Source organism: Dendrobates tinctorius, unplaced genomic scaffold (assembly GCF_039654945.1).
Source record: "Dendrobates tinctorius isolate UK_male_01 unplaced genomic scaffold, ASM3965494v1 ptg000162l, whole genome shotgun sequence".
NCBI classification, from domain to species: Eukaryota; Metazoa; Chordata; class Amphibia; order Anura; family Dendrobatidae; genus Dendrobates; species Dendrobates tinctorius.
The window spans coordinates 7,838,807-7,862,933 of record NW_027361829.1 but is presented as its reverse complement, the minus strand read 5'-3'; the positions used below and the strand labels follow the sequence as shown (position 1 = coordinate 7,862,933).

The 24,127-nt window shown below is 44.9% G+C and overlaps 1 protein-coding gene across 1 annotated transcript in view; it reads right to left on the bottom strand.

Moving 5' to 3' along the window:
• Positions 1-24,127, bottom strand: part of CUNH7orf57 (chromosome unknown C7orf57 homolog) — a 253,398-nt gene that overhangs the window by 93,090 nt on the left and 136,181 nt on the right. Inside the window, exon 5 of the mRNA XM_073549840.1 lies at positions 23,150-23,315. Within this exon, the coding sequence (XP_073405941.1) occupies positions 23,150-23,315 (166 nt within the window). The remainder of the gene's footprint in view (positions 1-23,149; positions 23,316-24,127) is intronic.

Genomic DNA, 24,127 nt, shown 5'->3' with positions numbered 1-24,127 from the left:
CAACGATTCCTTAATATAGGATCACATAGCATCATGTTCGGGGACTGATAAGTTAAAAAGCCGACCCTTGGGAAATTTACACCCAGGCATCAACTCAATTGCACAGTCATAACTCCTATGAGGGGGCAAAGATGCAGACTTACTCTCACTAAATACATCAGAGAATTCAGCCAGATAATCAGGAATATCATGAGACTGAGGAGAGGTGGAGAAAACAGGAGCGTCCCTAAGAACACACTGACAACCCCAACTTACCACAGACACAGATTTCCAATCCAAAACTGGGTTATGAGTTTGCAACCAGGGGAACCCCAGAACAATAGTGTCATGCAAATTATGCAGCACCAAAAATTTACAATTTTCCTGGTGGTCAGGGGCAACTCGCATTATCACCTGGGTCCAAAACTGAGGTTTATTCTCCGCCAACGGAGTGGCATCAATACCCCTCAAAGGAATAGGCGTCTGCAGAGGCGTCATGGACAAACCACAACGTTTAGCAAAGTCCAAATCCATCAGATTCAGAGCTGCTCCTGAATCCACAAAAGCCTTAGTGGAAAATGTGGACAAGGAGCAGATCAGAGTAATTGCCAAAAGGAACTTAGGTTGTATACTGCCCACAGCAAATGTGTGTGCAAAACGTTTCTCTCGTTTAGGGCAGACAGAAATAGTATGAGAGGCGTCTCCACAGAAAAAACACAGCTTATTACGCCTTCTAAACTCCCGACGTTGCGCCCTAGACAAAACCCCATCACATTGCATTGGTTCAGACATTTGTTCAAAAGGTGGCAGCGTCTCCCGTGTATTTTTATGTTCACGTAAACGCCGATCAACTTGAATGGCTAATGCCATAGAGCCATCCAGACCAGAGGGAACAGGAAATCCCACCATAACATCTTTTACGGTCTCTGATAAACCTTTCCGAAAGAGGGCTGACAATGCACTATCATTCCATGTAGTAAGGACCGCCCACTTTCGGAATTTTTGACAATATAACTCTGCAGGATCCTGACCCTGGTTTAATGCCAACAGGGTTCTCTCAGCTTGATCAATGGAATTAGGTTCATCATACAACAACCCCAAGGCCTGAAAAAATGCATCCACATTAGTCAGAATAGGATTTTCAGGTGTCAGATTAAACGCCCAATCCTGGGGATCGCCGCGCAGCAAGATGACAATTTTAACCTGCTGCGCAGAGCTTCCCGATGAGTTAGGCTTCAAGGCAAGAAATAATTTACAATTATTCTTAAAATTCAAAAATTTAGACCGATCCCCAGAAAACACATCAGGAGTGGGGATTTGGGGTTCAACAGCATGTGATCGAGTGAGATAGGCGGAAATTCCCTACACTTCAGCAGCGAGCTGCTCCACACAATCAGACAATTGCTTAATCTCCATTAAGGAAAAAATCCTCCTACGGCCCCAGAGAAAAAGAGGAAAAAGTGCATATAAAAAAAAAAAAAATTCTGACACTTTTCTCTTTTTTCCTTTTTTTTCTTCTTTCTTCTTTTTCCTGCTTTTGAGTACCCTAGAATCTGCGGTATGGCTGGTGATTCTGTTATGAACGGGTAGCCGAGGAGGAAATAAAAATCAACAAAGCTAAGTCTCAGAAAACCAAAGAGGTTGGTAACTATGCAGACTGCAGACCCCTGATCCTAACACGCAACTAGCAGCAGTCGAGGAGCGTTCCTACGGTGGTCCTAGACGCCTCGTCACAACCGGAGAACTAGATAAGCCTAAAGCAGGAAAAGAGGAAAACTAACTGCCCCAGAGCAGACCCCAAAGGAGAGACAGCCCCCCACATGTATTGACGGTGAAAAAAGATGAAAACACAAAGGCAGGAAAATAGGCTGACCAAACGATGGGGCCAAACTAACTAGAAAGGACAGGAAAGGAAAGACACTGTCTGCAGTCTGCCAAAAAACCCTACAAAATGTCCAACACAACTGATAGCAAAATTAACCCTGAAGTCACTAGACTTCTCCCACTATATCAGCACTCTGAAATATTCTGAGACAGAGCAAAAAGAGGCCAATCTAATAAGGGACAAAAAAAAGGCAATTTGGCAAATAAGAGTGGAAATTCAGCACAGCCCAGCCGGGCTGGCTGACCACACAAAAAACTGAAAAGACCAACAAGAGCAAGTGTGAACATTAGCAAAAAACAAACTTATCTGAGAAGACTGGAACAGAGCTGAGTCCTAGACCTGAGAAGCAGACTGAATCACCAGCAACAGGATCGGGCGTCAGCTGTCATATATCCAGTCTGATACTCCATCATTATCTTCCTCACCAGGTGGCAGATCACTACCACTTAAACCAACCTCACTACCTCCTATCACCACCAGAGGGAGAACGGAAGGGGAACTCAACTGATGGAGCAGAAAATGAGCTCATAACACTCAACCATGTGCAGGGTGGAGTTCCACCTTGTTGCAACGTCAATAATTAGGCGGTGCTTGGAAAGGTGGAGCAATCACTGCAGCTTCTGCATACGACTGGAGTGTACGGGCGACCGGCGGATGTGCGAGCACAGTCTTCGCACCTTTTGGAGCAGGGATGTTAACTTCGGATAATTATTGAGGAAGCACTGCACCACCAGGTTCAAGGTGTGAGCCAGGCAAGGTATGTGTCTGAGTTTTGAAAGGGCTATGGCTGCCACAAAATTCCGGCCATTATCACTAACTACCTTGAATGCCTCAAGATGTAGACTGCCCAGCCATGACTCAGTTTATCGCTGCAAGTAGTCGACCAGTACCTCCACGGTGTGTCTGTTGTCGCCCAAACACATCATCTTCAACACAGCCTGCTGACGCTTACAACTAGCTGTTCGATAGATTAGATTAGATTAGATTAGATTAGATAAACTTTATTGATCCCGGAGGAAATTACAGTATTACAGCAGCAGAACAAAGATCAAGAACATTACAAGAACAATACACACTTTACAAAATAAGTCTATATGGACAGCAGATGCGGATAGACTGGTACTTGTAACTCACCAATTCCCCCCCATACACTTTGAACTTCATTTAGTCTTGGGATGCTTTACACTTATACATTTGTTAAACATCCCCACAGCTGTCGGAACAAACGATTTTCTATATCTTTCCTTTTTACACATTAGTTGGAGTAGACGCTTGCTGAATGTGCTCTTTTGCTTCGCAAACAGTTCATAGAGCGGGTGTGTATTGTTGCTCATTATAGCCTTGCATTTCTTAGTAATTCTATCCTCTAATACCTCCTCGAAAGTCCTGAGTTGTAGACCCACCGCCGCACTAGCCTTCTTGATAAGTTTATTCAGCTTATTCGCGTCAGCTGTGCGCACACTACTACCCCAGCATATAATTGCATCAAAGATTGCACTCGCCACAATGGATTGGTAGAACATTTCAAGCATTTTGCTACACACATTAAACGACCTTAACTTCCTTAGGAAGTAAAGTCTACTCATCCCTTTCTTGCAAACCTTCTCCATATGGCACCTCCAATCAAGCTTGCTGTCCAGGTGAACCCCCAAATATTTGAAATTCTCCACCATCTCCACATCCTGACCATCAATAGTGATAGGTAAGCAATCCTTCATGCACCTTCCATAACTCAACACCAGCTCCCTGGTTTTCTTTACGTTGAGTTCTAAATGGTTAGCCTGGCACCAGTCAACAAAGTCCAAAACCACCCTTCTGTATTCCTCCTCCCCCCGGTCTCTCTCAATACCTCCGACTATCACTGAGTCATCAGAGTACTTCTGAAGGTGACAAAGGTCTGATTTATACTGAAAATCAGCTGTGTATAACGTAAAAAGGAATGGCGACAGCACCGTTCCCTGAGGGGCTCCAACACTACTCCGCACACTATCCGATACGGCCGCCCCCAACCTCACAAACTGTGGCCTGTCCGACAGATAATCAATGATCCAATTCACTAGTCCCTCATCAACCGCCATTTCAACCAGCTTTTTACGTAATAATAGTGGCTGTAAGGTGTTGAATGCACTGGAGAAATCGAAGAACATGGCACGCACAGTGGTTCTATCATTGTCCAAAAAGGAATGTACTGTTTGTAGTAGATACGCTACAGCATCGTCCACCCCCAGACTCTGCCGATACGCAAACTGAAGGGGGTCCGTAAAAGCAGACACCCTCGGACACAAGTAGGCAAGTACAATTCTCTCCAAGGACTTCATCACATGCGATGTTAAGGCCACCGGTCTATAGTCATTATGGGAGCTCGGGAAGGTAGTCTTGGGAACCGGCACCAGGCAAGAAGTCTTCCATAGAACTGGTACTCTCTGTGATTGTAAGCTCCAGTTAAACAGGTGCTGGAAGACAGTGCACAACTGATTCGCACACACTCTGAGGACACGTGGACAGATACCATCAGGCCCTGCTGCTTTACCCATGACCAGCTTACTAAACTGTTCCCTCACATCATTTTCGGAGATCAAGAAAGACTCCGACTTCCTCCCCCCAGTTGATATTGCTCGTCTCTCCCCGGCCCTCTCCTCTGTTGACATGGCACATTTATTGTTGAATCTGTTGAAAAAAACATTCATTTCATTAGCCATGATCAGCCCCCCACCCCCCTGATCTGACCTTGCCTTAAACCCAGTCAAAAGCTTCATTCCAGCCCACACTTCTCTGGAGTTGTTATGTGACAATTTATTTTCCAATTTAATTCTGAATGCTTCACGGGCAATCCTAATTTTCCCCTTTAAGTCTCTCTGAACAATTTTCATTTCCTCCTTGTCCTTCCTTTCAAAAGCTTTTTTTTTCCTGTTTAGTAGATGTTTCAATTCTTTTGTAATCCAAGGCTTATTGTTTGCAAAACACCGAACCTCATGAATAGGTACAATATTGTCAGTACAAAAGTTGATGTAATCAGTAACTCTCCTGGTAACCTCATTAACATCATCATTAGGTTCCCTGGCACATAACACCTCCCAGTCTGTGCATTCAAAGCAGTCTTGTAAAGTCTTTTCAGCTGCCGGAGACCATTTCCTTATCCGTTTAATTGTCGCTGGTTGTTTGCAGACAACTGGTTGATAAGCTGGAGACAATAGTATGAGATTGTGGTCAGATTTCCCCAGGGGGGGCAATGCAGATGATGAGTAAGCATCCTTAACACTGGCATAGAGGAGATCCAATATATAATTGTCCCTTGTAGAACATTTGACATATTGATAGAATTTAGGTAATGAGATCTTGGCTCTATTAAAATCCCCAGAAATGACAGTTAGAGAGTTAGGGTGTTTCGTCTGAAGCCGGGCAATCACCCCAGACAGTACATCCCCAGCTGCCTCTGGATTTGCAGATGGTGGTATATACGACACCACTGCAATAACAAGAGAGAATTCTCTAGGCAGATAGTAAGGCCTGAGGCCCACTGCTAATAGTTCAATGTTTGGGCAACAATGTCTCTCCTTTACTGTTACATGCCCCTGATTACACCATCTGTTGTTAATGTACAGTATCACTCCTCCACCCTTCTTCTTACCGCACTTCACTCTGTCCCTGTCAGCCCGAACCATTTGAAACCCCGGTACCGATATACTTGAATCCGGGACGTCCTCATGCAACCAGGTTTCTGTAAAGCACATGAGACTGCATTCCCTGAACTCCTTCTGGGTCTTACTCAGAGCCAGCAGTTCATCCGACTTGTTACCAAGCGATCGTACATTACCCATGATGATGGATGGGACTGCAGGTTTAAACCTTCTCCTCCAGGACTTGGTCTTCTTGCCTGCTCTGCAACCTCTGAAAGGTCTCCTCATTTCCCGTGGAACATGTGGTATTGCAACTGCTGGAGAAGACTTTGTCCTGCGCATTTCCAGAAGACGACTCCTTGAATACACTACTCGATTAGCGACAGACCTAGGGACAACCATCCGATCAGTGATTCCATCCATCCCGGGAGACCTCTCCGTGGCATACTGTATACGGTGCTCTCCGCTGAGCACATATGGCTGTATCACTGACACAGGCTGTGGGCAGCAGCATACATCCGTCGGTAGTATTAGCTGAGATGGACCATATTGCGTACCCCAAAGTGGCCATGCCAGCAGGGGACTTGTGGGTGGTAGTGGAGGATCCGGGTAAAAACCATATGCAGTGTGCCCAGCGGCAGTAGAAAGTGTGGGGGTGTGCTGCATTTTCCATCCCACAGCAGACCAGCGTGCAGGAACGTCGCAATCCACGAGATGAAAACGTTGCATAGATCCAAGGTTGAAATTAGAGGTCCAAAAAGACATCAGGAAAGGTATAAAAGACTGTAACAAACAAAATAAAATAAAATAATAGCTGCTGCAATGGGCTGCCACTAGCAAGGCGCCCTAGCTGCGGATGGAGTGCTCGTGCGACTGCGCTCTGTGGACAAGCTTTCTCTTCTGGAGAAGGGTTGAACGCCTACAGCCAACTGTTTACTATACCGTGGGCTAGGCAGCACTGTCCCACCGCCGCTGTCCCCTGTGGACCCTGCATCCACCACATTAACCCAGTGCGCAGTGATGGACACGTAACAGCCCTGGCCATGCATCTGTGGTGAGGTGCACCTTTCCACTCACTGATTGCTTGAGTGCATGGACAATGCGGTCTTTCACATACAGGTGGAGGGCTGGGATGGCTTTTCGCGAAAAGATGTGCCGACTGGGTAGGTCATAGAGTGGGACAGCAGGGGCCATGAGCTCGTGGAAAGCTTCGCTTTCAACCAACCGGTAGGGCATCATCTCTAACGAGATTAGTTTGGCAATGTGGGCGTTAAAAGCCAGTGTACGCGGATGAGAGGATGAGTACTTACTTGTCCTACTCAGAGTCTCTGGTAGGGTTAGCTGGACTTGAGAGCTGCATATGGTGGAACTAGCGGTGGACATGGTGGACTGAGAGAGGGTTGGTGATGATGTTGGTGGTCTTGCTGATGGCCTAGATTCAGTCTTTCGTAGCAATAACATTGTGATTCCCTGACTGTTTTGGCCTTGCGACGACACCTCAACATTTGCTGCTGGTGGTGTGCTAACCGGTGGCCTTACAGCAGGGGAAGCGATGTAGCATTGCTGACTACCTTCATTCGGGGAAGGTGAACATGTGGTACGTGAGGTTTGGTAGTCCGTCCACGCCTGCAAGTGCATGGTGGTTAAATGTCTAAGCATGCAACTGGTATTCAAATTTCTCAGATTTTTCCCTTGGCTAAAGGTCTTTGCGCACTTCTTACAGATAACCTTTTCCTGATCATTAGGATTTTGTTCAAAAAAGTGCCACACTGCACTCTTCCTACTATGGAAGACATTTTGAGGCCTTGCACGCTGTGCTAATTTGACTGTCTGGCCAAGCTGTCCTGCAACTCCTTTGGTTTTTGTAACCCGTTTTTGGACTGCTACGGGCCTGCCAGCTAACAGCTGTTGCGATGTCGATGCCTGCTGCGGATCCTCCTCCTCCTCTTCTGAGCTACTGGCAGCGGCACCCTCTTCCCCCAATGGATACCAATCTGGGTCAACAACTGGGTCATCCATCACCTCCTCTTCAATTTCATGTGCACCTTCCTCTGTGTCACCATGTAAGGTGGTATATTATGCGGGAAGGGGCACCTGAGTTTCATCAGGGTCAGATTCTGACTCAGTACACTGCGAGGACAATGTAGTGCTCTGAGTGAATGTACCAGCAGAAAAATCTAGCAGTGGCTGTGCATCAGTGCACTCCATGTCAGATTCATCTTGGACTGGGGAATTCACGATTTGACTTGATAACCCAGGCATGGTATGTGAAAAGAGCTCCATGGAGTAATCTGTAGTGTGGCCTGCCGCATCCTTCACTTTTGCTATGGGTGAAGGACACAAGGAAAGGTGTTGTTCCTGACCAGGAGCCTCGACTCAGTACTTTTATTTTTTGAAACTTCAGAAGAGGAGGCGATAGAGCTGGAGGCTGTGTCAGCAATGTAAGCCAAAACTTGTTCCTGAAGCTCCGGCTTTAAAAGCGGTTTGCCTACTCCCAGAAAAGGGAGCCTTCGAGGCATTGTGGAGCCAGATGATGACGCAGGCTCAACACCTCCTGCCTTAGGTGCTATTGTGCTTTTGCCACTACCAGCAGATGCACCACCACCATCAGTACCAGCTGGCAACCCCTGCCCACGTTCACAGCCTCTTCCACCATACTTCCTCATTTTAGGGAAAATGTACCCAAAATACCACCAGCTATATGGTACTGTAAAACAAGGTACAAGGTGTATATAGTATTGGGGAGAATTTGAATCTCCCTAGAGATTTTAAGAGGCTGAACTAGTATCTCTGGCCCACTAGAGATTACACCTCAATGTAACAGGCTAAAATTGGCTGGTGTATGACCAAGTACAAGGTGTATAGAGTATTGGGGAGAATATGAATCTCCCTAGAGATTTTAGGAGGCTGAACTATTATCTCAGGCCCACTATAGATCACACATCAATGTAAGGCTACTTTCACACTTGCGTTTTTCTGCTGCGCGTTTTTTGCGCACACAAACGCATGAAAAAACGTATCATGCGTTTGTGTGCGTTTTTTTGCTGGTTTTGGTGCATTTAAAAAAAAAAAAAAAACGCATGCATTTTTTTGTGCATAAGTGTGCACGTATGCGCACCCATAGACTTTAATGGGTGTTTTGCTGTAAAAAAAAAAAACGCATTGCGTGCGCATTCGTTTTTGGGGGGGAAGTCAGCCACACTAGAAATGCAACAGGATGCATTTTGTGCGCCCGAGCGCACACTGCAAAAAAACGCATGCGCATACAAATGTGTACGTGCGCATACCTTTGCGCACATATGCGCACCTATGTTAAAGTATAGGGGAAAAAACGCATGCTTTTATTGCGCTAAAAAGCAGCGCAAAAAAAGCAAGTGTGAAACCAGCCTTAACAGGCTGAAATTGGCTGGTGTATGACAAAGTACAAGGTGTATAGAGTATTGGGGAGAATTTGAATCTCCCTAGAGATTTTAGGAGGCTGATAATGATGCTCTCAGTCCAAGTATGGCAGCAGGCAGCAGCCTAATAAGCAGGACTGCTTCACACAAAAGTGTGGAAAAATGAACGCTTGGTAACTGTGCAGAAAAGAGGAAGAAAAGTATTTTTGCTTTTAAAAAAGCAGTTTGCACAGCAGTGTGCAAACAGCAGTGCAGCTATCAGGGAGCCTTATAAGGCAGCCTAATAACCAACAGACCTGATGCACAAAAATATAGCCTCCCCTGTCACTGCACACAAACTGTTGTGTTGCACAGTGAAAATCGATACCAGCAGAAGCAGTTTTTTTGTTCTTCTTCCCTGCCTAACGCTCTCCCTTATTCAGAATCATCAGCAGCAACCTCTCCCTATGCTAAGATCGGCAGAAGACGGCGGTCGGCGTGCACGCCCTTTTATACCCCCTGTGACGCCACACAAAGCAAGCCAATCACTTGCATGCCCTTCTCAAAGACGGTGGTTACCGCTGCCCATGTCATCGCGTTGCCCACAGTGTGCGTCCTCCATCATTGGCTGAAAAAGGGCGCTGGAAGCATCATTCGAAACGTGACTTTGGCGCTCTGGTCGCCGACCTCGTGGCCGACCTCGTGGCCGACCTCACGCTATGGTTGGGTTTCGTTTCATGAAACCCGACTTTAGCGAAAGTCGGCGACTTTTGAATTTGACCGACCCATTTCGCTCAACTCTAGTGGCGAGTTCTCCTTCAATAGAAGTCTTCAAACAGAGGCTGGACAGACATCTGTCTGGGTTGATTTAGCAAATCCTGCTTTGAGCAGGGGGTTGGACCAGATGGCCCAGGAGGTCCCTTCCAACTCTACGATTCTATAAAAAATTCTTTTTTTAAAAAAAAAAATGTGCAAAAAAATTTTTTTTTTTAAAAACCAATGTAAAAAATATGTGATATAAAAATATGTGATATAACATAAAATATATATATATACACACACATACAACTAAGTCGTGCCAATATGACCCATGACGCCTATGTGGCGTCATGAAAAGCTCTCCCTGCTGCGGGTCGGGTATCCGGGTTCAATGAAAGTTGACCTGACCCGCCATTACAGGGGGACCTAGACTTGACCCCAGGGGGGGTGGCTTTGCCCCCCTTGGGTCTACGATCACGCCTGGTGACCTTTTTGTCACCCGCCTCTGATCTGATTGGAGCTAGCGCCCATGTGACCCTAGCCCTCCAATCAGAAGTGGAGTGGCGGAGTAAAATGATGGCTGCCTCCTTCCTCAGCTTCATCCCATCTGTGGAAGTTGAGGCGCGAGTTGCCTGACTACCGCCCTGACCTGCGATCGCCGCCGCTGCCACCACTGATTTCTGGTAATCCCGTCTTCTCCCCCGCCACCTAATTCCAGCCCCCCCACCTCCGCTCACTCTCCCCTGCACCCCTGATCCTCCCCCAGCACCCCGATCATCCCCCTGCTGCTGCCAGCTCCTCAGCCCCCTCCTGCCTCATGTGCCTGAGAGTCCCCTCCTGCGCCCCTGTGATCACCGCTCAGCCCCAGTGTTCACCCCCATTAACCCCTGCCCCCCTATCAACCCTTGCCCCCCTGATTAACCCCTGCTGCTGGTTATGTCAAACTTCATCTCCTCAGTCACCTCCTGCCCCCCCGTGTATGACAGCCCCCTTCTGCCCCTGGTAATCATCCCCCAGCACCCCTGATCATCCCCACTGCTGCTGCCGGCTCCTCAGCTGCCTCCTGTTCCTGACAGCCCCCGCCTGCCCCCCGTGATCACCCCTCAGCCCAAGTGATCACCCACATCAACCCCTGCCCCCCATCAACCCCGGCCCCCTGATTAACCCCTGCCCCCTGATTAACCCCTGCTGCTGGTTTTTATTTCCATCTTCATCTCCTCAGCCTCCTCCTGCCCCCCGATGCCAGACAGCCCCCTTCTGCCGCTGGTGATCATCCTCCAGCACCCCTGATCATCCCCCCTGCTGCTGCCGGCTCCTCGGCTGCCTTCTGTTCCTGACAGTCCCCTCCTGCCCCCCGTGATCACCCTTCAGCCCCAGTGATCACCCCCATCAACCCCTTCCCCCCTGATCAACCCCTGCTGCTGCTGTTTCTTATTTCCAACTCCATCTCCTTATCAACCTCCTGCCCCCCATTGCATGACAGCCCCCTTCTGCCCCTGTGATCATACCCCAGCACCCCTGATCATCCCCCCTGCTGCTGCCGGTTCTTCAGCCGCCTCCTGTGCCTGACAGCTCCCTCCTGCCCCCCGTGATCACCCCTCAGCCTCAGTGATCACCCCATTACCCCCTTATCAACCCCTGCCCCTGCTGTTTTTTATATCCACCTCCATCTCCCCAGCCCCCTCCTGCCCCCCGCACGCCTGACAGCCGCCTCTTGCCCCCCGCGCGCCTGACAGCCTCCTCCTGACAGCCCATTCCTCCAGTAAAAAGTTTCACCAAATACTCGCACATACACACGCACACTATAATAAAGCTTTTTTACACATGCACACACACCACACGCACAATGTCCCGCTCATTCCAGTCATCCCAGTCCCAAAGGGTCTACTCCGTTGAGGAGGCATATGAAATTATTGCCTCCGAAACGGATAGTGAGGATGAAGACCCCACCTTTCTCTATTTCTTCCACTCTTCCTCTTCCAGCGACATAGACTTGCCACCACCGAGATGTCGCAGGACGAGAAATCGTCCGGAGCCCAGGGATGAAGAGTCGGAGACCTTGGAGGAAGTCCCACAGCCAAGTGTGAGTTTCCCCCAACCTAGTGCTAGTCATGCCCAATCTAGCACTAGTTCTCCCTCCTGGACCCCTGTCCCTGAAAATTTTGCTCCACGGATTCCTGATTTTGTTCCCCAATCAGGAATCCAGTTTGAGACTGGCAACTTCAGGGAAATAGACTTTTTTAAAGTCTTTTTCTCGGAGTCGATCGTCAGTCTCATGGTGGAGCAAACAAACTTGTACGCCAAGTAATTTTTGGCAGAACACCCAATTTCTTCATTCTCTACTTGGAGTCCCGTTGACTCAGAAGAAATGATTAAATATTGTGGACTGGTCCTTCACATGGGGATTGTGAAGAAACCAGAAATTCGCCAATACTGGAGTACTGATATTTTATATCAAACTCCAGTATTTGGCATGGTTATGACTCGGAAACGTTTTGAGGCGATTCACAAATTTCTTCACTTTAGGGACAATAACGACAGCCTTCCCTGCGATGACCCGAATTTTGATAGACTGTTCAAAATTCGGCAGGTCATCGAACACTTTAGCAACAAGTTTGCTGAAGTGTACATTACCCAAAGGGAAATTTGTGTGGATGAATCCCTCATCCACTTCAATGGGAGGCTTCAATTTCGTCAGTACCTGCCCAGCAAAAGTGTTCAAAATGTTCACTATGCATCTAGATAAGTTCCTTGAGGTGTCTAGTTTCCAAAATGGGGTCACTTGTGGGGGTACTCCAATGTTTAGGCAAACAGGGGCTCTCCAAACACAACATGGTGTCTGCTAACTATTGGAGCTAATTTTCCATTCCAAAAGTCAAATGGCGCTCCTTCCCTTCAGGGCCCTGCCGTGCGCCCAAACAGCGGTTTATGACCACATATGAGGTATCGGTGTACTCAGGAGAAATTGCCCAACAAATTTTAGGATCCATTTTATCCTGTTGCCCATGTGAAAATGAAAACATTGAGGCAAAAAGAAAATTTTTGTGAGAAAATAAGTACTTTTTCATTTTTACAGATCAATTTGTGAAGTACCTGGGAGTTCAAAGGGCTCACTATGCATCTAGACAAGTTCCTTGGGGTGTCTAGTTTCCAAAATGGGGTCACTTGTGGGGGTGCTCCAATGTTTAAGCTCACAGGGGCTCTCCAAATGCGACATGGCAACCGTTAACGATTGGAGCTAATTTTCCATTCAAAATGTCAAATGGTGGTCCTTCCCTTCCACGCCCTGCCGTGCGCCCAAACAGTGGTTTATGACCACATATGAGGTATCGATGTACTCAGGAGAAATTGGTCAACAAATTTTAGGATCCATTTTATCCTGTTGCCCAAGTGAAAATGAAAAAATTGATGCTAAAAGAAAGTTTTTGTTGGAAAAATTAAAATGTCCATTTTTTCCTTCCACGTTGCTTTAGTTCCTGTGAAGCACCTGAAGGGTTAATAATCTTATTGAATGTAGTTTTGAGTAGCTTGAAGGGTGCAGTTTTTAGAATGGTGTCAGTTTTGGGTATTTTCTGCCATATAGACCCCTCAAAGTGACTTCAAATGTGAGGTGGTTCCTAAAAAAAATGGTTTTGTACATTTTGTTGTAAAAATTTCTGCGGAATGGTGTAGAATATTGTTGTGTATTATTTTAACTCTTTTTCAGGAGACAGTGGAGTCTCTTGAATGGGCGATGTCATAAGTATGGTTTAATAAATATGCATTAAAAGAAGATTATGTCATTCTTTCAATTAAATGACTTTTTATGGGTGTGTGTTTTTATACAATATGATTTTGAGGTTAGTAATGAGCGCGTCTTATAGATGCCTCTCCATTACTAATCTTGGGGCTTGATATCACCTGACAATAGAAAGATGACATCAAACCCCCCCAACTATCACCCCACTTGCTACCACTACAGGGAAAGTGGGAAGAGCGCATCTAAGAGCCAGAGTCTGTTTTTGCAGCTTAAGGATGGCTTGTTTCACCTGCATGGAGAGCTCCTTTGACCGCGTGTTTCCTTCACAGCAAAACCTTCGAAATGCAAGCACCACACCTCATTTCAACTCCAGGCCTTTTATCTGCTTAATTGAGAATGACATAACGAAGGGATTGCCCACACCTGTCCATGAAATAGCCTTGGAGTCAATTGTCCAATTACTTTTGGTCCCTTTAAAAACAGGGTGGCACATGTTAAGGAGCTGAAACTCCTAAACCCTTCATCCAATTTTAATGTGGATACCCTCAAATGAAAGCTGAAAGTCTGAACTTCAACTGCATCTGAATTGTTTTGCTTAAAATTCATTGTGGTAATGTCTAGAACCAAATTGGAAAAATGTTGTCTCTGTCCAAATATATATAGACCTAACTGTATGCTGGAATATTTAGCGGTTGCCATGTCGCATTTGGAGAGTCTCCGTGTGCCTAAGCATTGGAGCTCCCCCACAAGTGACCCCATTTTGGAAACTAGACACCCCAAGGAACTTATCTAGATGCATATTGAGCAATTTGAACCCCAGGTGCTTCACAAATTGATCCGTAAATAAAAAGTACTTTTTTTCTCACAAAAATTTTCTTTTAGCCTCAATTTTTCATTTTCAAAAGGGCAAAAGGATAAAATGGATCCTAAAATTTGTTGGGAAATTTCTCCTGAGTACACCGATACCTCATATGTGGTCATAAACCACTATTTGGGCGCACGGCAGGGCCCGGAAGGTAAGGAGCGCAATTTGACTTTTTGAATGGAAAATTAGCTCCAATCATTAGCAGACACCATGTCGCGTTTGGAGAGCCCCTGTGTGCCTAAACATTGGAGCTCTCCCACAAGTGACCCCATTTTGGAAACTAGACCTCCGAAGGAACTTATCTAGATGTGTGGTGAGCACTTTGAACCCACAAGTGCTTCACAGAAGTTTATAACGCAGAGCAGTGAAAATAAAAAATCATTTTTTTCCTCAAAAATGATTTTTTAGCCCGCTATTTTTTATTTTCACAAGGCTAACAGGAGAAATTGGACCACAAAAGTTGTTGTGCAACTTGTCCTGAGTACACCGATACACCATATGTGGGGGGAACCACTGTTTGGGCGCATGGGAGAGCTCAGAAGGGAAGGAGCGCCATTTTGGAATGCAGACTTTGATGGAATGTTCTGCAGGCGTCATGTTGCGTTTGCAGAGCCCCTGATGTAGCTAAACAGTAGAAACCCCCCACAAGTGACCCCATTTTGGAAACTAGACCACCCAAGGAACTTATCTAGATGTGTGGTGAGCACTTTGAACCCCCAAGTTCTTCACAGAAGTTTATAACGCAGAGCAATGAAAATAAAAAATCATTTTTTTTCCTCAAAAATGATTTTTTAGCCGGCTATTTTTTTATTTTCCCAAGGGTAACAGGATAAATTGGACCCCAAAAGTTGTTGTCCAGTTTGTCCCAAGTACGCTGGTCCCCCTTATATGGGGGAAAAAACCACTGTTTGGGCGCACGGTAGGGCTCAGAAGGGAAGGAGCGTTATTTGACTTTTTGAATGGAAAATTAGCTCCAATCGTTAGTGGACACCATGTCATGTTTGGAGAGCTCCTGTGTGCCTAAACTTTAGAGCTCCCTCACAAAGGCCCCTTTTGGAAACTAGACCCCCTAAGGAACTTATCTATATGCATAGTGAGCACTTTGAACCCCTAGGTGCTTCACAAAAGTTTATAATGTAGAGCCATGAAAATGAAAATTTTTTTTCCTCAAAAAATGTTTTTTAGCCCGCTATTTTTTATTTTCACAATGGTAACAGGAGAAATTGGACCCCTAACGTTGTTGTCCAAGTTTGTCCGGAGTACGCTGATACCCCATATGTGGGGGGGAACCACTGTTTGGGCACACGTCGGGGCGCGGAAGGGAAGTAGTGACGTTTTGAAATGCCGACTTGATGGAATGCATGCATTATGTTTGCAGAGCCGCTGATGTGCCTAAACAGTGGAAACCCCCCACAAGTGACCCCATTTTGGAAACTAGACTGCCCAAGGAACTTATCTAGATGTGAGGTGAGAACTTTGAACCCCCAAGTGCTTCACAAAAGTTTATAACGCAGGGCCGTGAAAATAAAAAATAATTTTCCTCCACAAAAATAATTTTTTTTAGACCCCAATTTTTTATTTTTCCAAGGGTAACAGGATAAATTAGACCCCCAAAGTTGTTGTGCAATTTTTCCTGAGAACGCCGATACCCCATATGTGGGAGTAAACCACTGTTTGGTCACAAGTCGGGGCTCGGAATGGAGGGAGCACTGCTTGACTTTTTGAAAACAAAATTGGCTGGAATAAATGGTGGTGCCATGTCATGTTTGGAGACCTCATGATGTGCCTAAACAGTGGAAACCCCTCAATTCTAACTCCAACCCTAAACCCAACACACCCCTAACCCTAATCCCAGCTCAAACCCTAACCACAAGCCAAACCATAATCCCAACCCTAATCCCAACCCTAACCCTATTTTTAATCCTAACTCTATTTCTAACCCTAATGGAAAAATAAAAATATTTTCTTTATTTTATTTGTCCCTACCTATGGGGGTGATAAAAGGGGGGTTTATATTACTTTTTTTTATTTTGATCACTGTGAGAGTTTATCACAGTGATGAAAATAAACGAATGAATCTGCAGTCGGCGGACGCACTGCGCATGCGTCCGCCATTTTCCAAAATAGCGGTGCCCACGATCCGGGATGGCGGGACACCGGGAGCAACAGCGGAACTCGGAGGGAAGGGTACCGGGGGGGAGGGGAGGTGACTAGACTGCGGGGGGAGCAGAGGGAAGGGGAGGGGGACAATCGCTGCCGTCAGTCCGTGGCGGGGGCCGATCGCCCCCGCCAGCCGGTGTGGGGGGGTCCGATTGCGGTCTCCAGCCATGTCCGATGCTACTGCAGCATCGGCCATGGCTGGATTGTAATATTTCATCAAATTTCATTGATGAAATATTACTATCGCTATGACTGGCTGTTTCACTTTCAACAGCAGGAGAGTGATTTATACCATGACGCCTACGTAGGCATCATGGGTCGTATTCGCACAGCTTTTCATGACGCCTACATAGGCATCATGGGTCGGGAAGGGGTTAATAGCCTGGGAAGCGCTATGGGTATTACCCTCTTACCAGGCTATAAACATCTGCCCCCAGCTTTCCCTTTGCTGGTTAAGAAAAATACGTGGGAGCCCATGCTATTTTTTTCAGAAAAATAATCTTTTAATAATTAAATACATGTACAGTAAGCTGCACACTCACTGTACTAATTAGATATACAGATGTCAGTGACATATCTATTCTGTGTGTATGTAATCCATTTATTATATTCTGTCGGGTCCTGCTGTATTATACTGTATGCGGCTGCTGAATTGCTGGCTTTTTGCTATCATATATATATGTGTTTAGAAGAATATTTCCTTTGAAGACGATGTGTAAATGACAGAATTGCTGTATGTAAAAGCCTCATGTTAAAGATCGCATTGCAATGAGATAGCAATCGCACTGCACTTGGATGTAAATTGGATGCTAGGTGTGAAAAATCAGGTTTGTACTCGCATGAAAAACGCACGACACTTGTATTACACTCGACCAACTTTGATGGTACAGAATTTAAAATTTATAGTGTGACTCCAGAATAAAGCGTCAATTCAGATTTTTGTTTTATCGCCGTTCTGCTGCGCAGGGCCGGATTTAAGAGGTGGGTGGCCCGGGGCCCATTTTGGTGGGAGGCCCATTTTTCAAGGTGTTGCAATATGTAATGCAAAAACACAAAATGAAATGAACGCAAGTTTATTTAGAAAAATTATTTACGCAGAGTAATTCAGGTAAAATCATTAATTTTTTACAATCCAGGCACTTTCCTTGATTTTCGTGCTGCAAAAATCACTAATGATTTCACTAAAGTCCAATTCACGCAGTATATTTGACTCGATGCTCATGATAGCCAAATTTACAAGTTGTTCCTGCTTCATGGATGTCCTTAATCGGTTTTCAACTAATTTGAGTTTTGAGAAGGAACGCTCACCAATGCAGTTTGTTACCATCAAAATTAGATATATCCTTAGAGCTATCTGAATATTTGGGAAAGTGTCCTGCACACCCTTTTCCATGATAAGCTTGCACATGAAAAGTTCAGTGCTGATATCTTTTGGCTCCTCTTCTGTGAATAAATTGGCAAATATTACAAACTGACACAGTTCATCGATAAATGTAATGTCAAAGTCATCTGAATAAGACCTGACGAGTTGCTCTGCTGTGGCCTTAAGCTCGTCTGAAGACAGTTCTTTCAGATGGCTAAAAAAGCTAAATTTGCTTGATATATCTATATATGCTTGAAGACATTGGTCAAGAGAAGCGATAAACTGATCAATGATAGGCAAGAAAGTTTCTGTTCTGTATTTTTCAGAAGGGCTGAGTTGTGCTTCTTCCGTATGGTCATAATCCAATGGATTGAGACACGTTTCGGCGCCTGTGTCGAGTTCTTGTCTGAACATACTCAGATGAACCAGACAACTCTTCGCCTTGCTTCTCATAAGTTTTGAAGGAGTCACGCTTTGATGCAACATAGTTTTTTAAGCTGGTCAGTGACGCCACAGCAGTGTTTAGATCGAGTTTTGCGTGTTGTAGATTTTTACTAGTAGCATCTGTTCTTTGCAGGATATCATTCCAGAAGGTGGTGTTAATAACAATTTCAAGCTGATTCATTTGTCTTAACAGTCCTTCTGCTTCACACCGTACACAGCTTTTTTTCTTCAAAGTCATTAGCAATCTGTTTAAGTACATCTTTAATCTGCTGATAGTCATGCTTAAGGGCCTTAGTAGCATCAGCTTTGCAGGAACAATGCATTGCTGTGACATGTTTGAAAGTCAAAGCTGTGGCTGAGTCAATATTTTTCAAAGCCTCAGTCAGGAGCTGATGCCGATGAGTTGAAACTGTGAAGAAGAGGAACAGCTTTGCAAGGAAGTCAAAAAAATGTACAGCACTCGAGCAGCTTTCTACAGCATTTTTAGCAACCAGATTTAAAGATTGTGCCGTACAAGGAATCCAGGATGCAAGATTGTTCTTCTCTCTTGCTTTGGCTTGCAGGCCGTTGTATTTGCCACTCATTGCAGATGCATAGTCATAACTTTTACAGCGGCAATTTCCCAGGTCTAGGTCATGTCTCTTCAAAAATTCCAACAAGGCATTGAACATGTCTTGAGCGCCATGGTCTTGGTTTGCCATGAATGTTACAAAATGTTCCACAGGGCCATCTTTCTCCATATACCTCAATACAAGGGTTAGTTGGTCACCGTGAGCTGCATCGGGTGTGGAGTCCAAAGAGATGGAGTAGTGTTTTGATTTATTAACTCGAGAAATAATTTCTCTGAGGACTTGTTCGCCCATTACATTGATAATTTCTTCCATAATTGTAGATGACAGGTAGTTTGTATGATCCTTGCCGAAACTGGCTTGATTTTGATATGCTGTGCAAGAAAGTCGTCATTCTGGGTGATGAGTTCAAGAATGCCCAGAAAGTTTCCATTTCTAGGTGATCCAACCAATTCGTTATCTCGTTATTCGTTATAAAGCTGAGAAGACTCAGATGCTGTAATAAAGCACATCAATCTGCATGTGAATCAGTAAATGCATCCTTTAGCGGAAGAGAAGCATAACCAATTCCTCGTTATGACTTCTCCATTATGATTTTAATGACGGAAAAGCCCAAGTGTGCACATTCTTGGAATATTGTGGTCCTTTCTAGGTTGCTGAACCGAGTGTGCAATGAACAAACTTTCATCACAGTGCTGGATTGTTGATACACCCCTTTTCTGCCAGTAATCTCGCATCTATTCCAAAATAATGGATGGCCAAAGTCCAATGTCATCGCCCCCTGGTGGGCCCTCAGCTTCACCTTCTTCATAAGATGTACCACTATCAGTCTCCTTTTCTTTGTGTTCTTCAGTTGTACACATTACTACTTCAGCCTTTTCTTTGCCAGGATCAACAACCATTAACACTGAAGCATTGTCAGGTTGATCAGATTCTATAAGGTCATTACTTCTTTCCGACACTTGCCTTGAATGAACAGTGAGGAACTCGTCCAATTTACTTGTCTTCGCTATCTCTTCTGTTGATTTCATTGTTGCTTCTTTTGCCTTACGTCTTTTAGAAGCCCCAGACTCCCAAATTTTTGTGCGATGTCTGTGCCTATTTCCTTCATGATTGTTCATGATGGTAATCTATAAGTAACAAAATGACCTTGTCAACCCTTTAAGTCCTGAAAGGGAATTAAAGATTAAAATATGTACCTATGTATGTATATTGTTGAAATTTGGGCTGTCTATGTCAAAGACTGCTGCTGGACTCTATATGTCAGAGGCTGCTGCTGGGCTGTATACGCATGAGAGGCTTCTGCTGGGCTGTATATGTATGAGAGGCTTCAGCTGGGCTGTATATATATGACGGGCTGCTGCTGGGCAGTATATATCAGAGGCTGTTTACCTGGCTGTATATATCAGAGGCTGTTGCTGTGCTGGCTGTGTATAGAATAGAGGCTGTATAACGTGCATACATAGCACTATACTGTAAACAGGTCCACACTATATACATACAGTATACACAGACACACTGTAATGCAGGATATAGTGTGGACCTGTATATACAGTATGGTACTGTGTAGGACAGGAGCTGCAAGAAAGATACACAGACAGACACACATACACACACAGACAGAGATCATACTCACCAACCGCGACACTGTGAAGACGGAACCACTTCACTCTGGATCTTCAGTGCCGACATCGTGGCTCCGCCTCCTTCCTCAAAGGTAGCTGAACTGAACAAACTCCCATCTGATCTAAACCGAGGAAGCGATATAGCTGAATAGGTATCGCGGTGCGCCTAGAAGCTTCTGTTGGGATCGGAGAAGGCTGCCACATGCCATAAGCTAAGCATTAGGTACAGGTACTAAGGAAGTTTGGCTAGCCAGGTCAGTGGATGCTGATGCAGGTGCCAAGACTCTGCCATTCTGCGCCAGCCACTGACATGTAGGACCGTAGCCAGGTCCATACATTTTCAATAGTTTCTCTTTTGTTAAATGTTCCTTATCATTAGAAACGGTTCACAGCAAAGAGAGACGTGTATTTTACATGTTTTGAGATATCTTTCCCTACATTGGTGGGAGGCCCCCGCTTGGTGGGTGGCCCAGGGCCCGGGCCCCTTGGGGCCCCCCCCCTAAATCCGGGCACGCTGCTGCAGCCCTTTCCAGATTTTTATTTAATTATTTATAATGAAAAATTATCTTTGTAGCACTATTTTCTGAGACCGATAAAGCAATGTGGTGGCCTGTTTTTTGGTGTTTTTGAGTTATAATTTGGAGTAGTATCTTTTTGGAGTATATACAACTTTTTAATCACTTCAATTAAAGAGTAATTCTGACATTTTGATTTATTTTTTACAATGCTCACCTTAGGGGAAAAATATGTACTGGCCGGAATCTATTTTTAAAATCATACTTTCAAAGGATGCTGCAAATATATTTATTTGAATATTTGTATTTATCCAAATGGGAAAATAGGATATATATATAAAAACACACACACACTAGCTGAAGAGCCCGGCGCTGCCCGGTTATACGGTTAGTTATAACAAATTATAATGAATATATATATATATATCTGAGTGTAGAGCCCCGCCCATTCCGCATAGCCACATTCACTATAATATCCCACATCATCTCGTCAGCCAGAGCTACTGGACTACTACCCCTAATATCCCACATCGTCCCATCAGCCAGAGCCACTGGACTACTACCCCTAATATCCCACATCATCCCATCAGCCAGAACCACTGGACAACTACCACTAATATCCCACATCATCCCATCAGTCAGAGCTACCGGACTACTACCCATAATATCCCATATCATCCAGTCAGCCAGAGCCACTGGACTACTACTCCTGATATCCCACATCATCCCATCAGCCAGAGCCACCGGACAACTACCACTAATATCCCACATCATCCCGTCAGCCTGGAGTCAGAACCAGAGCGCTGAGTGGAACGGTCCTAACTTCCATACTGGGGATCCCTTTAAGAGAGGCCTGGCATCAGAACCAGAGTGCTGAGTGGATTTGCCCTTACTTTCATACCAATGATCCCTTTAATAGAAGCCTGGGGTGAGAATCAGAGCTCTGAGGGATTTCCCCTAACTTCCATACCAGAGATCCCTTTAAGAGAGGCCAGGGGTCAGTATCAAAGCGCAGAGTGGATTTTCCCTCACTTCCATACCAAGGATCCCTTTAAGAGAGCCTGGGATCAGAATCAGAGCGCTGAGTGTATTTGTCCTAACTTCCATACTGGGGATCCCTTTAAGAGAGGCCTTGCATCAGAACCAGAGCACTGAGTGGATTTGCCCTGACTTGCATACCAATGATCCCTTTAATAGAACCCTGGGGTCAGAATCAGAGCGCCGAGGGATTTGTCCTAACTTCCATACAGGAGATCCCTTTAAGAGAGCCTGGGGTCAGTACCAGAGCATTTGAAGGCAATTGCCCTGGCTTCCTTACCGGGGATCCCTTTAAGAGAGGCCTGGGGTCAGTACCAAAGCGCAGAGTGGGTTTGCCCTAAATTCCATACCAATGATCCCTTTAAGAGACCCTGGGGTCAGAACCGCAGAGCTGAGTGGAATTGTCCTAACTTCCATACCGGGGATCCCGTTAAAAGAGGCCTGGGGTCAAAACCAAAGTGCTGGATGGATTTGCTCTGACTTCCATAACAATGATCCCTTTAAGAGGGAAGATGTTCTACAGGATGGAGGATGTGTGATAGGTATATGGGCACGGGAGGGGGGATTAATTTCTGTCATGTGCTCTCTGCTCCTTTCAGGGGGGAAGACAATGGCTGTGAGCTTATGTTCCCAGGGATGCTAGATTTCTCCCACCATGTCAGTGTCTGCTGAGGTGTTGTCAATTTGGAAAACTGTTGGTCATAGCAACCAATCACAGCTCAGCTTCTTTTAACCAGCTCTGGTGAAATAAGAGATGCTTAGTGATTGTTTGCAAGGAAAATTGTTGCTCATAGCAACCAATCACAGCTCAGCTTCTTTTGAACAGCTCTGGTGAAATGAAAGATGCTTCGTGATTGGTTGGTGATACACACACATTCATTTTTATATATATTTATAAGGAACTATTATTTCTGCATTGCAATGTAATGTAAATTTAGCGATCTCCTATGAAGCCGTGCCTGTGGACTTAATCGAAGTAAAAAGATGATGAGCATAAGAGCCCCAGGTTGCCGATATACAGTATATAGCCTCTTCTTTACCTCTTCTTTATATTTACTGTGGCATCTAAGGTGTTAAAATGCAGAAACAGACCTGTTGGTATTGATAGATACATCTAGAAGCTCTATAGCAAGCAGGTTCATACACTGCAGCCTATGTGTCTATTGTATATTTGTGAAATATTATTGAAATTATACAGAAAACAGATTAATTACCTTTTTTTCACAAAAATTCTCTTTCTGATTTTCCTCCAAATCACGTTGCCAAATTGTTTTCTTGTCAAAATCATATGGGCCTCTTTTCATTTCATATTTTTGGTCATTTCTTTCATCACTAAACTCCTCATGAATCATATAGTCTGGAACGCTTCTTAATGGTGCCCTGACATGGTAAAGTATAATAAATATGCAATCTGGTTAATAAATATGCAACAAGAAATAGTAATGCATGAAAAATATACAAACTGGATCAGGTTAATACATAACATGACATGGTTAACGAGACTATCGGGGACTATTTTTTTTTACTCTGGGCTTAAGAACTAACAAGGCAGGCAGGCGTGTTTTGCTTATTCTACATGGACCGCTCCTGACGACCATTTTGCTGCTTTATATTAAAGGAGCAGTTCTTCCTCATCCAGGCTGCTCTGATGACGTCATGCTAATTGAAGAGTCGGCTTCCAGGAGTTAGGCAGCAGGGAGCTGGCAGTCAATCAGCATGTTATCAACTGTCACAACCCATTGACAAAGCAGAACAGAAGAGAAGCCGCTGCACTGACGACATGAAGTCAGCGAAAGCCACAGAATCGCCAGCAGGAGCAGTCCAGCTGAGATCGGCAGCGGGCAGAACAGGAAGGTAGTTAGCAACTACCTGCCTGTTAGCGCTAATGCCCATAGTAAAAAAAAAAAAAAAAAATAGTCTTGAGTAACTCTTTTAAGCATAATAAATGTATGAATACACTCCTCAATACTAAAATTGCAACACCGGTAAAGTTGCAGAATTATTGAAATCACATGATATGCAAATGATGAAAAATTCAAAACAACTCAATTTATTTAGTATCTATTATAAGCTTCAGGTGCAAAAATACATGGACTTACATGACTTTGCATGCTATCTATAAATATATTAATGGTTTTCTGCGGAATGTTCTGCCACGCTGAATGTTTTGAAATCATCAAGATCTTATGCTG